Source organism: Saimiri boliviensis, chromosome 2 (genome assembly GCF_048565385.1).
Source record: "Saimiri boliviensis isolate mSaiBol1 chromosome 2, mSaiBol1.pri, whole genome shotgun sequence".
Lineage (NCBI taxonomy): Eukaryota > Metazoa > Chordata > Mammalia > Primates > Cebidae > Saimiri > Saimiri boliviensis.
Window position 1 is genome coordinate 142,787,067 of NC_133450.1, and position 14,504 is coordinate 142,801,570.

General features: G+C 45.9%; 1 protein-coding gene across 1 annotated transcript in view; it reads left to right on the forward strand.

Moving 5' to 3' along the window:
• The first annotated feature begins 1,197 nt into the window (after positions 1-1,197).
• The window catches only part of MED27 (mediator complex subunit 27), a 218,977-nt gene continuing 205,670 nt past the window's right edge, over positions 1,198-14,504 (forward strand). The window contains exons 1-2 of the mRNA XM_003920888.3: positions 1,198-1,432; positions 3,669-3,813. Of these exons, the coding sequence (XP_003920937.1) occupies positions 1,230-1,432; positions 3,669-3,813 (348 nt within the window). The 5' untranslated portion in view covers positions 1,198-1,229. The remainder of the gene's footprint in view (positions 1,433-3,668; positions 3,814-14,504) is intronic.

A 14,504-nucleotide genomic window follows, 5' to 3' on the forward strand; every position in this document is an offset into this window, starting at 1 on the left:
TTTCTTTCTGAGACTGAGTCTTGCTCTTGTTGCCCAGGCTGGAGTGCAATGATGTGATCTTGGCTCACTGCAACCTCCACCTCCTAGGTTCAAGCAATTCTCCTGCCTCAGTCTCCCGAGTAGCTGGGATTATAGGTGCCTGCCACCATGCCCAGCTAATTTTTTTGTATTTTTAGTAGAGATGGGATTTCTCCATGTTGGCCAGGCTGGTCTCGAACTCCTGATGTCAGATGATCCACTTGCCTCAGTCTCTCAAAGTGCTGGGATTACAGGTGTGAGCCATTGCATCTGGCCTGACACAGATATTTCTTGAAAAAGTACAGGGTAGTCAGTTATTTTGTCACGTTTTTCAGTTTGAGTTCTCCTGATGTCCTGATTAGATTCAGGTTATGCACTGTTGGCAAGAATATCACAGTGGTCACGTTGTGCTCTTTCCAGTGCATTGTATCAGGAGGTGCACAACATGTCTCATCACACTTTTTAAAATCTATTCATAAGTTTATGGACACTTGGCTTGCCCCCCCCTTTTGGGCTATTTGGTGAATAATGCTGTTATGAAATGTGTACAAATACAGTATTGAGTCCCTGCTTTCACTTCTTTTGGGTATATGCCCAGAAGTGGAATTGCTGGATAATTATTTTCCTCTTCTTCATTAATAAGCATCTTGGGGGACGATGCTTTGAGACTACCTAAAAAACCTGTTATTTTTCTGACACTTTCACCCACTAGTTTTAGTATCCATCGATTTCTATCAGAATCAATCATTTTAATGGCTGCCAAATGGCAATTTTCTAATTCCATTCTCTTTCTGCATTTATGAGTTGGCATTCTACTGTAGGGAATAAACTTCCCTTCTCCCCCCTTTATTTATGAATATGGACTCATTTTACTCAATGGGCTACGCTCCTTACCGTTTTACACTATTGCTCTGAGCAATTTTTTTCCCTACGAGTCCCCAGAGGGCAAGTTTGGGGAAATGCGGGAACTTTCTGTATTTCTTTGCTACCATTAAGCAAACCGAGAGTGCAACTTGATTTCCCCAAGTAGAGAAAAATCACTTACCTGCCCACGCATTTGTTTAGTTCAAGGGGAAACCCTTTTTCGAAAGTGCTTTCTGGGCAGCCCCGCGCGAACTACATTTCCCAGAGGTCTTTGGTTATACGTCATCAGCGAGCGCGGCTTTTTGTAAGCGAAGCCGGCTTTGGAGAGCTGCTGTGGCGGCGGCAACATGGCGGACGTGATAAATGTCAGTGTGAATCTGGAGGCCTTTTCCCAGGCCATCAGTGCCATCCAGGCGCTGCGCTCCAGCGTGACCAGGGTGTTCGACTGCCTGAAGGATGGGATGCGGAACAAGGAGACGCTGGAGGGCCGGGAGAAGGCCTTCATTGCGCACTTCCAGGACAACTTACATTCGGTCAACCGGGACCTCAAGTAGGTACCGGCCGAAGGGGCCGGGGTCTGGGACCGGCTCCTCTCCGACCCTGCCCCTACGTCGCTCGAGTCTTCCCAGGCAGGGGCTGTTTTCCATATCGCTTTATCCCCGTTCTTTCTCTTCGTCCTCTGCAAACCTCTGCCTGCCCCTCAGGGACACCTTACCACCATCTCGCTTTCTCGTCTCGCTTCTGCTGGCCTCCTGGTCCTGTCTGCCTCCCGCCATCGTCGACCTCTTCTGTGGCGGTTCCATTCCTGACGAGGAGGCATGCTCTTCCCATGAACTTCCACTTCTCTGCGCTTGGCAGGTTTCTCACCTGTAGGCTCTCTGTGCCCCATCACGTCTGATCAGAATGTAGTGACAGTCCAGACCAGGACGTGATCAGTCGGCCCCAAACCCAAGTGCACCCAATCTGATTAGCCCCAATTCCCCGGCCCTGAACTTGGGCTTCATCAGTTCCACCACCACCCACCCCCAACCACGACTAAACAGGCGAGACCTTGAGCTGGCTTCCTTTCTTCCTCTACCCTCTCCCAAACCACCTGATCAGTTTCCTCACTCCTGCTCTCACTTCTCCTGTTCAGTTCCTTCAGCAGTAGAGACCTAATCTCTAATCTCTTAACCAGTTTAATTACTTATGCTTAACACCCCTGCCTCTTAATTTGTAGTCTAATTTTAGAGTTAAGGATTCCACTTTTCCTCCTCTTTCTTACAAAGCACCTTCTTCACTTATACTTTATAAGTGTTGTAAGAATTAAATGAGAGGATGTTTGTCAGGGGCTGGCACATAGTAGGCACTTCTTGATTGCTAAGGTCCTGAACTTGCCTTCCCTTTTATAAGAGAGTCAGTCCCTCCCAGGAAGATTAGAATTTCAGGATTTTTGCTTTTCACTTCTCAGAATTGACCTGAGAAGGGGAAAGCATTTGGTGAGCTAGTCATCCTTTGATTTCTGGACTGGTTGGATTTTTGTTTCTTCAACTTGGTCTCCTTAGTAACCAGATGGAAAGAGGAGGTAGAATGGAGGAGGAGGAGGAGGAGGAGGAGGAGAAGGAAGAGGAGGAGGAAGAGGAGGAGGAGGAGGAGGAGGAGGAGGGGGGAGGAGGGGGGGGGGAGGAGGGGGGGAGGAGAAGGGGGGGAGGAGGAGGAGGAGGGGAGGAGGAGGAGGAGGAGGAGGAGGAGGGGAGGAGGCGGCGGCCAAATGATGGGTGCCTTTTTGTTTTTCCCCTAAGTAGTTGCCATAAATCACACACCCCTCCTCAACTCCCACATCCACTTGCTGTTCCCTGGCACAGGGCCGAGCACCAGTTAATACTTTCCCCGCTTCAGGGGATGCACTGGTTATTCCTCCCTAGCTTCTATTTTTTTTTTTTTTTTTTCCCATTTTCTCCGAGTTTCTTCCCTTTGTGATATTCAGGATATTATACCTTGCACCATTTTAAATAGAAACTTTAATAAGAGTGCTGACATTATCCTTTTGCCTTCTTAAATCTTCGTACAGTAGTGCCAAGAAGAAGAAGGTGGCTGATGATTCCAAAATGAATGTGGCATGAGAAGCTGTTCCTAGAGAGTCTTTTGTTGGCAGTTTGGGACTGGCCCCTCAGAACATAATCCTGGAATGTGCTCTTGTTGGCTCGCTTTCCCAAGCTTCTCCAGGGTTTTCCTCCTAGACTGAAGAGTGTTTGTTTGACACAGCCCCCTCGGTGATGTCTTCCCATTCCACTTGTTTATTTTATATCTTCTTTGTTTTGTTAAGTTTTACCATCTGTGAAGCATCATGTGCAAATCTATCCCTATGTGAATGATAAATAATCATCATTTATTCAGGTACTTGTTATTCTGCCAAGTCTAATGATCTGCACGTGGGTCTGGAAACTCTTAGTGAGAGGCAATGTTAGCCCACATTTCAAAATTCCACAAAGTCTCCTCCCCACTGCAGAGATGAATTTGAGTTGTTACATTCTGATTGTGGGAGTCTTATTCATTCTAGTGCCCTTACCTTTTTTTTTTCTCCTTTGGAATGGCACCAGGGAGCTCTGTTTTAAAGTCAGATAAACTCTCATTTAGGGTCTTTTTTGTTGTTGTTGTTCTAAATGTTTTTTAACCTTTCCAAAAGTATTTCTTCTTAAGGGACTTCTGATGGATGGTTTGAAGAATAGTCTTTGATCCTGGGAGCTGGCTTCACTCTGGAGTGTAAATGGGCTTAGGTCTATTTGCCTTATCTCTTTGCTTTTCAGTGAGCTGGAACGTCTGAGCAATCTGGTAGGCAAGCCATCTGAGAATCATCCTCTTCATAACAGTGGGCTCTTAAGCCTGGATCCTGTGCAGGACAAAACTCCTCTCTATAGTCAACTCCTTCAAGCATATAAGTGGTCAAACAAGGTAAGGGAGATGTAATAAATGGAGCGAATATATATAAAGCCAAGTTTTCTTATATTCTTTTTTTTTTTTTTTTTTTTGAGACGGAGTTTCACTGTTGTTACCCAGGCTGGAGTGCGATGGCACAATCTCGGCTCACCGCAACCTCCGCCTCCTGGGTTCAAGCAATTCTCCTGCCTCAGTCTCCCGAGTAGCTGGGACTACAGGCATGCACCACCGTGCCCGGCTAATTTTTGTATTTTTAGTAGAGACGGGGTTTCACCTTGCTGACCAAGATGGTCTCGATCTCTTGACCTCGTGATCCACCCGCCTAGGCCTCCCAAAGTGCTGGGATTATAGGTGTGAGCCACCGCACCCGGCAAGTTTTCTTATATTCTATAAATGCAGGAAGCAAGGGTAAGTTTTTAATTCTTTTTATGTTCTTGATTCAGCATGGGGTTATAGAGTTGGAAGTTTCAGAATTTTTCCGTAAGCTCTTTTGTAGTCCTTTGAAATCTTTAGGGATTCATGATGCTCAGGTAATGACATATTAAAAATTCTAACTCAGGTGTGTTTAACCCGGAGACTGAGTATAGAGCGCAACGCTAATGAGCCCCTTAAAATGATACGCAGTATGTTGTGGTATGTGCCTGTATGTCTGGAGAAGGCTTCCTTGCTTTCATCAAGTTCACAGAGGAATCTGTGGCCCCCAGGAGGTGTCTAAATGTGTAGCTGCTAACATTATGTTATTGTATTGTCTGTTCCTCTGCCACAGATGGATGGGCATCACTAGAATACCGTTTGTTAGATGACTCTCTAATTACTTTAGATGCCACTTGAGGGAGATTGTTCTTAACGTGCTCTGCAGAGTTTTATATTCATGGTTTCCTTCAGCAGGCAGGCCTGTGGCAGAGACCCTAGGACAGCTACAAAAGGAAAAACTAAACTGGCGTTGAAAAATAACAGAAACAGACTCATGAATCTGGAAATGGTTCATTTGTTTACTAACAAGTTCCTTTTGTTTGGGTGCTGTATGTTGTGGCATGCATGTGTGTATGGGTTTTTTTTATGTTGATAGGGAACTGGAATACATATATACATACATACACACACACACACACACACACACACACACACTTTAGGAATGATTTTGGAACCTTTTTTATTGTACTGTGCTGCCTCTTTGAATAATTTTTGTTAGAATCCTTGGTCATTTAACTGGATGCAGGGTTGTGCCACTTCCAATAATCCATTGTCATTTCCCTCTTTTCTTGTCTTTCTTTTTTTTTTTTTTTGAGATGAAGTCTTGCTCTGTGGCCTAAGCTAGAGTGCACTGGCACGATCTCAGCTCACTGCAACCTGCCTCTCCCTGGTTCAAACGATTCTCCCGCCTCAACCTACTGGTAGCTGGGATTATAGGTGCACACCACTGCACCTGGCTAATTTTCGTATTTTTAATAGAGACAGGGTTTCACCATCTTGACCAGGCTGGTCTCGAACTCCTGACCTCGTGATCCACCCACCTTGGCCTCCCAAAGTGCTGGGATTATAGGCGTGAACCATCGCCCCCGGTCCTTTTCCTCTTTTCTGTGGTTCTTTTCCCCTTAGGTCTTGGATAAGAGATAAACCTTGAGAATTTTTCTGGTGTGCAGAATTTTTTTCTTTGAATTTCTCTGTGAGGGTGTTTTCGTATTCCTTGGTTTGCAATGGAACCCTGGGAGCCGCATTGCATTTGGGATTCAGTAAGGAGATTTATTATGGGGTACTAAAGAAAGAACTTGAACCCTGAATGCATACATTTAGCCTAGCCTATAAGGCCTTTCCGCAAAACTCTGGGCTGCCAGTGACAGAAAACCAGCTGGGTCTAGGTTTAGCCAAAACAAACAAACAAACAAACAAACAACAACAACAACAACAACAAACGACAGGGAGGCCTTCATTGTTTCAAGGAACTAAAATGTTCAGAGAGTTACTTTGTCTGAGGCTGAGCTCAGGAGGATCAGGGTGCTTGGGTGGTGTGGCAGGCACGTCCCTCTCCTGCCTTCTCTAGGCCTGCTTGCCTTTCTTGGCCTGATGCTCTTCAGGTGGTGAAAACCCTCGCTCGGCAGTTGTGGGTGTACATAGTTCTTGTACCTGGTGACCTCCTAGTGTCCATGTCAGGCCCTGAAAAAGGATTCTGGCCCAAACTTGATAGGTGCCCTCTGAGATGGTTCATTGCGTCCATGGGTGGGATCCTCAGCTCAGAACACCTGAAACACAGGGAATGGGGCTCCTTGGAGCTGAGAGAGAGGGCGTTCCCAGAAGGAATGGAAGCAGGGCAGATGAAGAAATCAGAGATGTCTGTTGCAGTGTTCTAGGGCAGACGTGGGACTGTTCCAGCTCTACACAGATAGGTGTTTGGAAGAAGAAGCCATGTTAATGTATCCCATGGGTAAAGTTCTCGAAGTCGGCTACAGTGACAAGGACTGTTCAGTGGTGGGAAGATTCAGGCCTGTCTCAAAACCATGAGTGAGTGAGACACTTTGCGGACGTGACTAGTCTTACATCGAAGTGATGACCCTGAATTTTTAAATAAAGGTGGTTTAATCACTGAATTGTTCCACTATTAGAAGTTCCTACTTTCTAACTGGCGAGCGTTGAACAATGAGAACACATGGACACAGGGAGGGGAGCACTACACACTGGGGTCTGTTGGGGGGGAAATAGAGGAGGGACAGCATGGGTGGGGAGTTGGGGAGAGATAGCATGGGGAGAAATGCCAGATATAGGTGATGGGGAAGAAGGCAGCAAATCACACTGCCACGTGTGTACCTATGCAACAATCTTGCATGTTCTTCACATGTACCCAAAACCTAAAATGCAATTAAAAAAAAAAAAAAAAGTTCCTACTTCAACCCCCTGCTTGCCCCACAGTGGAAAATAGGCTGTATTAAGGAAAAGAAATTATGTATGTGGAACTTCTTGCGCTGGAAATGCTGCAGGTTAAAAATATCCATATGCATTTATCACAGATTATAAATCTCCTATGAGCACTATGAGGCGATGTCGGGGGTGTAGCCATGTCCTTGGCCTGCTGAGGTTAAGGTCTTATAAAGGAACTATGTTCTTTCACCAGCACAGGAGGACAGTTAAGATATTCGGCCCCTTATTTTAGAGATGAACAAACTGAGCCCAGTGAACCGACCTTGTCTACAGCTCCCCAACCATGATCAGAATTAGGGTTTCCTGACTTAGTTCAGTGTCGTTTCCTCTACATTTTGATGTTTTAGTCCGGTTTTGCTTAAGGTTTTCAACGATAGAAAACATGTTTTCCCCATTTACTTGCCTGCTGGAAACAATTCACATTATATTTTATTCATGAATCTGTGTGCGTTTTCCTAACTTTTAGTGATTTATCAAAGGGTGGAGGTGGCAAATACATGGTACCTGTATTCTTAACCTGTTGTTCTTTGTAGGGCAGACATCACTAATCAGCCATTGCATCCTTTCTTGCTGAGGCTGTGTGTATATTGGGTTAGAATCCTTGCAACTCTCTGTTCTGACGCTAGGCAGCCACTGCCAATTATTCAGAGGAGAGTGGCAAGGAAAACACGGTTTTTATTTCTGTTATGGCAGATAATGTCCTATGTGACTATTACTTATCTATACCTTACCTTTTTCTAGAAGGGATTTAAAGTAGATTATAAGAATACACAAAACCCTGAAAGAAAAGAGGAAAACAGGCATGAGGATGCCTATATCCGTTTCTTTAATAAACATAAGAAGTAGCCTCAAGAAGTAAGCCAGTACTCTAATTTCCAGCTGGGGACATGGAAGGAGCAAACAATTAATTATATGTGTGTAGCTTGCCTCTCATACAAATGAAAAGAGCTTTTTAATTGCCAAAGCTTTCATCATTCATCATTTTACCCTCAGAGTTTAAACCAGTAAGCGCATTAATATGTTAAGTAAAGTTGGGGGTAACTTGCCAATGTCAGCTCTACGCACTGTTGGCTAGGAACTGAAGGCTTTGATACCAACCCATGATGAGATGAACTTTCTGTTTTATGTGCTGTTGGCCATAGAGAAGTCTCCTTCATGCCTGATGACTAATTATTTTCTTTAGGGGATTTTGTAATTTTTTGTAAAGTCAGTTGGAATATTAATTACATGGTACTTGGCATAATTGTTAGAATAACACATTTAAAAATTAATCTCATCTAATGGAATGATGTCAAATTGCTGTGAGCAGCACTTTTCCCGAGCTGAATTGGGGGAAGAAGTCAGCTTTTAACCATTATGCACCTAGAGATAATTGTTCTGAGAAGGATGACAAGCTCTCTTGACTAGGGCAAAAAATAATTGGCATCAACGCTGTCCTTGCTATAAAATCGTCAATGTAGACTTGATAGTGCTTATTATGTTCAGAGATGCTGAGCGTTAACCTGAACTTACTCTGAAGGTCCCCTTCTGAAGGTTTCTGGCATCCTGTCACCAGGCTTTTATTTCTGGCTTTGATTTTTTTCATTTGTTTATAGCAGAAGGCTACTCGTGTATTTGTCTGGAAAAGCAGACTAAGACGTCTGCTTTTCCCTGGTGACATCTGAAGCTGCAAGGACCCCAGATGTGTCACTTTTTACTGGGCTTGGAAATGGGCCCAGAGCAAGGTGCTGTTGCTACCTTTTATTTTATTTTATTTTTTCGCGTTTGATTTTTTATTACAGAAAGAGCAACTTTCTATTCCAAGAATATTCCACTGGAAAGTCTGAAGCCATTTCCTCCATCCTGCCCTCCTGAACTGTTCTTAACAGAAGTCAGTTGCTTAATGACTAAGTTCCTGCAAAGTTCACCTCTCACATCCATCTCTGAAGGTGCTCTTTTCTGTGTTTGCATGGTGGAACTAACAGGGTTGGAATTGGCAGCGGAGAGTCTTTCCTTCATGGACTCTGTCCTCTTTTCAGGGTAAAATATAAGCCCCAGGGGAGAGGTACCATGTCCATCTTGTTCCTTGCTGGGAGCCCCCAGCACCTAGCAGGGCGCCTGGAACACAGGAAACGTTCAGTTAGGATTCACTGAGTGAATGAAAGAATAAATGAATCGAACCTTTTTCTGTTGAATTTTTAATTTACAACCCCTTTTGTGGTTTGCTTGCCTGTATTTTTGATGAAGTCAATGAGGGCATTTCCATTTTCAGCTATTACTGAGAAAGGCAGTTGTGCTGCTTGCAGACGAGGGAAAGTTTGGAGATCTTATGATGGAGACCAGGGCTGGGGGTGATTTGGAAGGCCGGGGCGAGGTCAGTGGGTAAACTGATGATAAGCTCTTTGAGGGTGGAGTGCAGCAGTTTTAGCCACCTCATCTGTCACCTGGTGTGCCCTTCTAATGGGACTTGGTAGAAGTTTTTTGGAGTTGCCTGAGTCGGGCTAATTTAAGCTGCTGCCCCTGACGGCAGGTGTTCTGTGGCAGCAATGTGAAAACTGTCTGGGAAAAGGAGAGTCAACTCCACCGGCCTCTTAGGGAATTATCGCATTTTGTGAGTTACCTATAACCAATTTCTGTTAGTGTTTTCCTTCCCACCAGGCCCATCCTGACTCATTCTTCTCTCCGTATAGCTGCTACATGTTCAGGGAATACAGATTCATTCAGAATATAATTGGAAAGAAAATCACCTAAATGCCCCTCAAAGCTTCATCATCATGACTTTAGGATCGACACCCTTCTGGATTATCCTTTTGTTCGCAAAGGTGTTCCTTCACCTCAGTTTAACCTGCGTAGCACCCGATCACTCTAAATGAACTTGCTAGCATAGTGGATTTGGCTGTAGTATAGACCTCCCTGGTTAGCCTTGAACCCTACAGCCTCCTCCTGCCTCTCCACCTCCAAACCCTGGATACCTTGGGAGCCATTATGAAAAGAACAACCAAGCAGAGAAAACAATGAAATCCAGCCAGTCTCCTGGATAGCTAGATATATGGTAGGATTCAGAAGTCAAGTAAGGTAGACCAGAAATACAAAAACTGAGATGTGAGTTCTGGAGTCAGACTACCTGAGTTCTGATCCAGCTCTGTGCTTGACCTCCTAATCCTTGATACAAGGGGAAAAAATCTTTTTGGGTATCAATTTCCTCATGTATAAGATGGGGATAATCATAGTGTTTTTATCATAGGGTTGAAGCGAAGATTGAAATAATGCACATAAAATGTCTTAGGATAACTCACACATAGTAAGTGCTAAATAAACGGTAGTTACAATGAGCAGGCATAGTGATCATACACGTGTGTACTCGTTTATGGAATGTATGTTACTCATGCATATGTACCATTGTGGAATGTGTGTTACTTGTATACATGTGTACTCATGGAGCATGTATTATGTTTATGTGTGTGTGCTCGTTTATGGAGCATATGTTACTGCTATGCCTGTGTACTCATAGTGTACATGTTACTCATAGGCGTGTATACTCAGCTATGGGGCGTGTATTACTCATGTGCCTGTGTGCTTGTTCACAGGACATGTGTTATGCGTATGTGTGTGTGCTTGTTCATGGGACGCATGTTGCTCGTATGTAGGTATGCTCATTTATGGGACGCGTGTTACTCGTATGTAGGTATGCTCATTTATGGGGCATGCATTACTTGTGTGTGTGTGCTTGTTCATGGGGCGTGTGTTACTGCTATGCCTGTGTACTCATAGTGTACATGTTACTCATAGGCGTGTATACTCAGCTATGGGGCGTGTATTACTCATGTGCCTGTGTGCTTGTTCACGGGACATGTGTTATGCATATGTGTGTGTGCTTGTTCATGAGACGCGTGTTACTTGTATGTAGGTATGCTCATTTATGGGGCATGCATTACTTGTATGTGTGTGTGCTTGTTCATGGGGCATGTGTTACTTGTATGTGTATATGCTTGTTGATGGGGCGTGCGTTACTTGTATGTGTGTGTGCTCATTTATGAAGTGGCGGTGTTGCTCAGTGGGTAAGAGCGTAGGCTGCAGAGCCTGACCACTCTGGCTCACATGCTGTGTTACCTAACGGCTGTGAGGCTAACCTCTCTGTTCGGTGCTGTATTCTCAAAGATGAGAATGATAATTGTACCCACCTCAGAAAGGTGTTATGAGGACTAAATGAGGTGATACAAGGAAAGCACTTAACCTAGCACAGAATCAGTACTCTCTGGTGGCTGGTATTACTGTCTTAAAACAATGCTGAAGACGGATTCCAGGCAGTGCTGGCCCATCTTCCAGTGGCTTTTGCTCCCTCACCAGGCCTCCCACATCTGACTTGGGTATTCTCCTGAAGTTTTTCCCATTGGAGATTCTGTTGGATAATCAGCATCTTTTCCACTGAGGCAGCAGTTCACACATTAATATGAATTAGTGTGTGGGGGGCAGTTCTTTCCTCACAGAATCTGGGGGCGGAGGTAAGGGACTGGGGGTTTGGTGGGGGCTGTGGGAATCGAGGGTCAGTAAAGGCAGGGTGAGGGTCCTGCGGAGAAACCACAGGAGCAGTGAGAGGACTGTGAGAAGGGTATGTTCTGTCTGCCCTGGGCAGACATTTGTGCACACCAAAGGGGGCTCTTCTCACCTGGGGGCTCACTGAGAGCTAGGAAATCAGATCTGTTTTGTAGTCCTCTCACCTGGTGAGAAAAATCTTGTAGGCCAGTCTGGGATTTTTTGCCTTTTCTTGAGACAGGGTCTTGCTCTGTTGCCCAGGCACAGTGGCATAATCGTGGCTCACTGCAGCTTTGGCCTTCTGGGCACAAGCGATCCTCCTGCATCTGTCCCCACCCCAAGTAGCAGGGACTACAACCATGCACACCCATGCCCAGCTAATTTTTAAATTTTTTGTAGAGGTGGGGTCTATGTTGCCCAAGCTGGTTTCAAACTCCTAGGTTCAAGCAGTCCTCCCGTCTTGGCACCCCAAAGTGCTGGGATTACAGGCATGAGCCACCATGCTTGGCAAGCCTTGTTTCTTTAGGAAGATATCTGAATACAAAGGCCAATTGAGAACATTTGGATTCTCTCCAGGTTGTAAATTGGGTGCTTGTTATCAGCAGGGCTCTGGAGTCAGACTTTATTGGGTTTGAGTCCTCATTCCCCTTTTCCCAGCTTGCTTTTTTTTTTTTTGAGATGGAGTTTTACTCTCGTTGCCCAGGCTGGACTGCAATTGCACGATCTTGGCTCACTGCAACCTCCGCTTCCTGGGCTCAAGTGATTCTCCTGCTTCAGCCTCCTGAGTAGCTGGGATTACAGGCACCCTCCCCCACGCCCAGCTATTTTTTGTATTTTTAGTAGAGACGACGGTTCACCATGTTAACCAGGCTGGTCTCAAACTCTTGACCTTGAGTGATCTGCCTGCCTTCGCCTCCTGAAATGCTGGGATTACAGGCGTGAGCTACCGTGCCCAGACTTTCATGGCTTTCTAATTTGGGTTGAGTGGCAGAACCCGTCTTTGCCTCAGCCTCCTCATCGGTTAAATGTGAATAATGGCAGCTTCCACTGAGGCTGTTGTGGGGACTAAGGCGTTGATCACATGAGGGACCTAGGCTGGTGCCCAGTGTGGCATGCTTGCACCCAGTGTGTCCGTTCTTCTTGCTCATTTTAATATGAACAGTAGAGCTGCACCTGGCCTTGTGTAGTTAGGAGAACTCTGGATGGAGCATTCTAGAAACCAGTGTTGAGTCTCAGCCATCCACTGCCCTGCTGTATGGCCTCATGACAGTGGCCTTCCTCCCCTAGGTTCCAGGTTCCTTGTTGGTAGGATGAAGGGCTGGGCTGGATGATCTCTTCGGTGCCTTCCAGCTCTGCCTTGGAGAGGTGCATTGGAGTCATCAGTGCATTTCTGTGGTCATGGAAACAAAAGCATAATCCGAGGAATGGAGAGTATCTCCACCTCTTCAGCTCTAGTCCAGTAACGTTTCTGAAGTACACACAGCCTTTGTGTATGCTCCAGAGCATCTCAGAATATCCAAGAGTGGAGCAGCAGCCCCCAGGGACTTCAGTGGAAAATTACCTTGCAAAGGTTCTGCAGACAGCGTTAGCCTCTTGTAACACACCACGGGTAAATGTTACTGAAAATCAAGCGATGCCCCTATAATTCTAAGCGGTTTCTATCCCAAGGCTTTGGCTCGATTCCATGTCTTTATGTTCTACTTATTAGATGTGGTTTCTGAAAATAGTCACTTTATTGTTGCCTGGAATCAGGTTTGTGACTCCCTCATTCTTTTCTGTAAAAGAGCAGGAACTGTCCTTCGAAGCCTTACTGGCCTGCCCTGGGGAGGCCACAGAGGCTGCTGGGCGTGTGTCAGTGCCCCCTGACAGTCACAGCCATAGGGACTCATACCGATTCCCTGCTTGACTCTCCTCCATCAGCCTTTTCTGGGATGATCAGGTTTGTGTGTTGTCCAGAGCCTTCTGGAGATTGTAACAAGAGCCTACAGAGGGCATTTTCTCTTCTCTTCCAGGAAGGTTAAGTGGAAAGGAAATCGTCTCCTGTCGTTTGTCCTTATGCAAAATTGCACATTGGTGGTGGGAAGGAAGCCTCCCGTTTTCTTGTCCTCTCTCTTCATGGTGGTTTGGGCCGGGAGAAGGCCGCTGGGTTATTAGTGCTTCTCTCCCTTTTCTGGGCCATCTCATCTGTTCTGCGGCTTCACTTGCCAGCCACACACAATGACATCTAACCCCATCACCAGGCTGGCTCTCTCCTCTGACATTCAGACCCACGTATCAAAGGGCCCAGCTGGACAGCTGCGTTTGGAGACTCACAGGCCTCAGACTGAAGTAGTCCAGAACTGAAATCCTCACCCCCACCACTAACCTGCTTCTCATGGTGGGATGCCTTAGCCAGCCTTGTGCCCAGATCCCTGGGTGTTATCCGCTGTGTCTGCCTGTCCCTCACACGCTCTGACAGATCTATTGATTCTCTCTGTTCACAGCCTCTCAGCTCTTTCCTCGGCATCTTGACTACTGCCGCTGCCTCTCCCCAGGCCTCCATTATTGCTCAAGGCAACGCTGCAGCCTCCCTACTGGTTTCTGGCCTGTAGTCTACCCTTTCTAATCTATTTTCCACTCTACAGCTCTCAAGGGATCTTTAAAACGTAGAGATCTGATTTTGTCACTCTTTGGTGATTTCCTCCATCCCTCTTAGGATGAATTCCAGCTCCCTTGCTGGCACTTGGAGGCCTTCTAGTAATAGTACATGGTAGCCTGAGTAGCCTCAGTTTCCTCTTCTGTAAAATGCCACCAATAGTCCCACCTCTTAGGGTAGCAGTGAGGATGCCGTGAATACTGCATGTGAGTGTGTGGACAGGGGAGTTTGTCCACAGCCCATGCACCGCCAGCAGCCCCAGCGCAGGCCTGTTGTCGTTGTCATGGTCTGGTACCAGCTTGTTCTTCTAGCTTGTTCCCTCCCTCCCTTCTTGTGGGGAGAAGAAACCCTTTTTATTATGAAAACTTTTCATTATGCCGAATTTCAGTATAGACAAAAGTGAGAGAATCATGTAACGAAACTCTCTACACCTAGCTTCAACCATCGAGAACATTTTGCCAGTCTTGGTTCATGGATTTCCCCGTTATCTCCCCAAGCGTCCTTGCTTTTTTGATGGGGGTCGGGGACTGGAGTACACACGTGAAAGCGGAGCCCAGACATCCTGTCATTTCCTTCCCACTTTCCCTGCTTTTCTTCTTTTTGCCACTCCTAGTCTACGGAATCAATTGCAGTTCCCCAAGGGCCC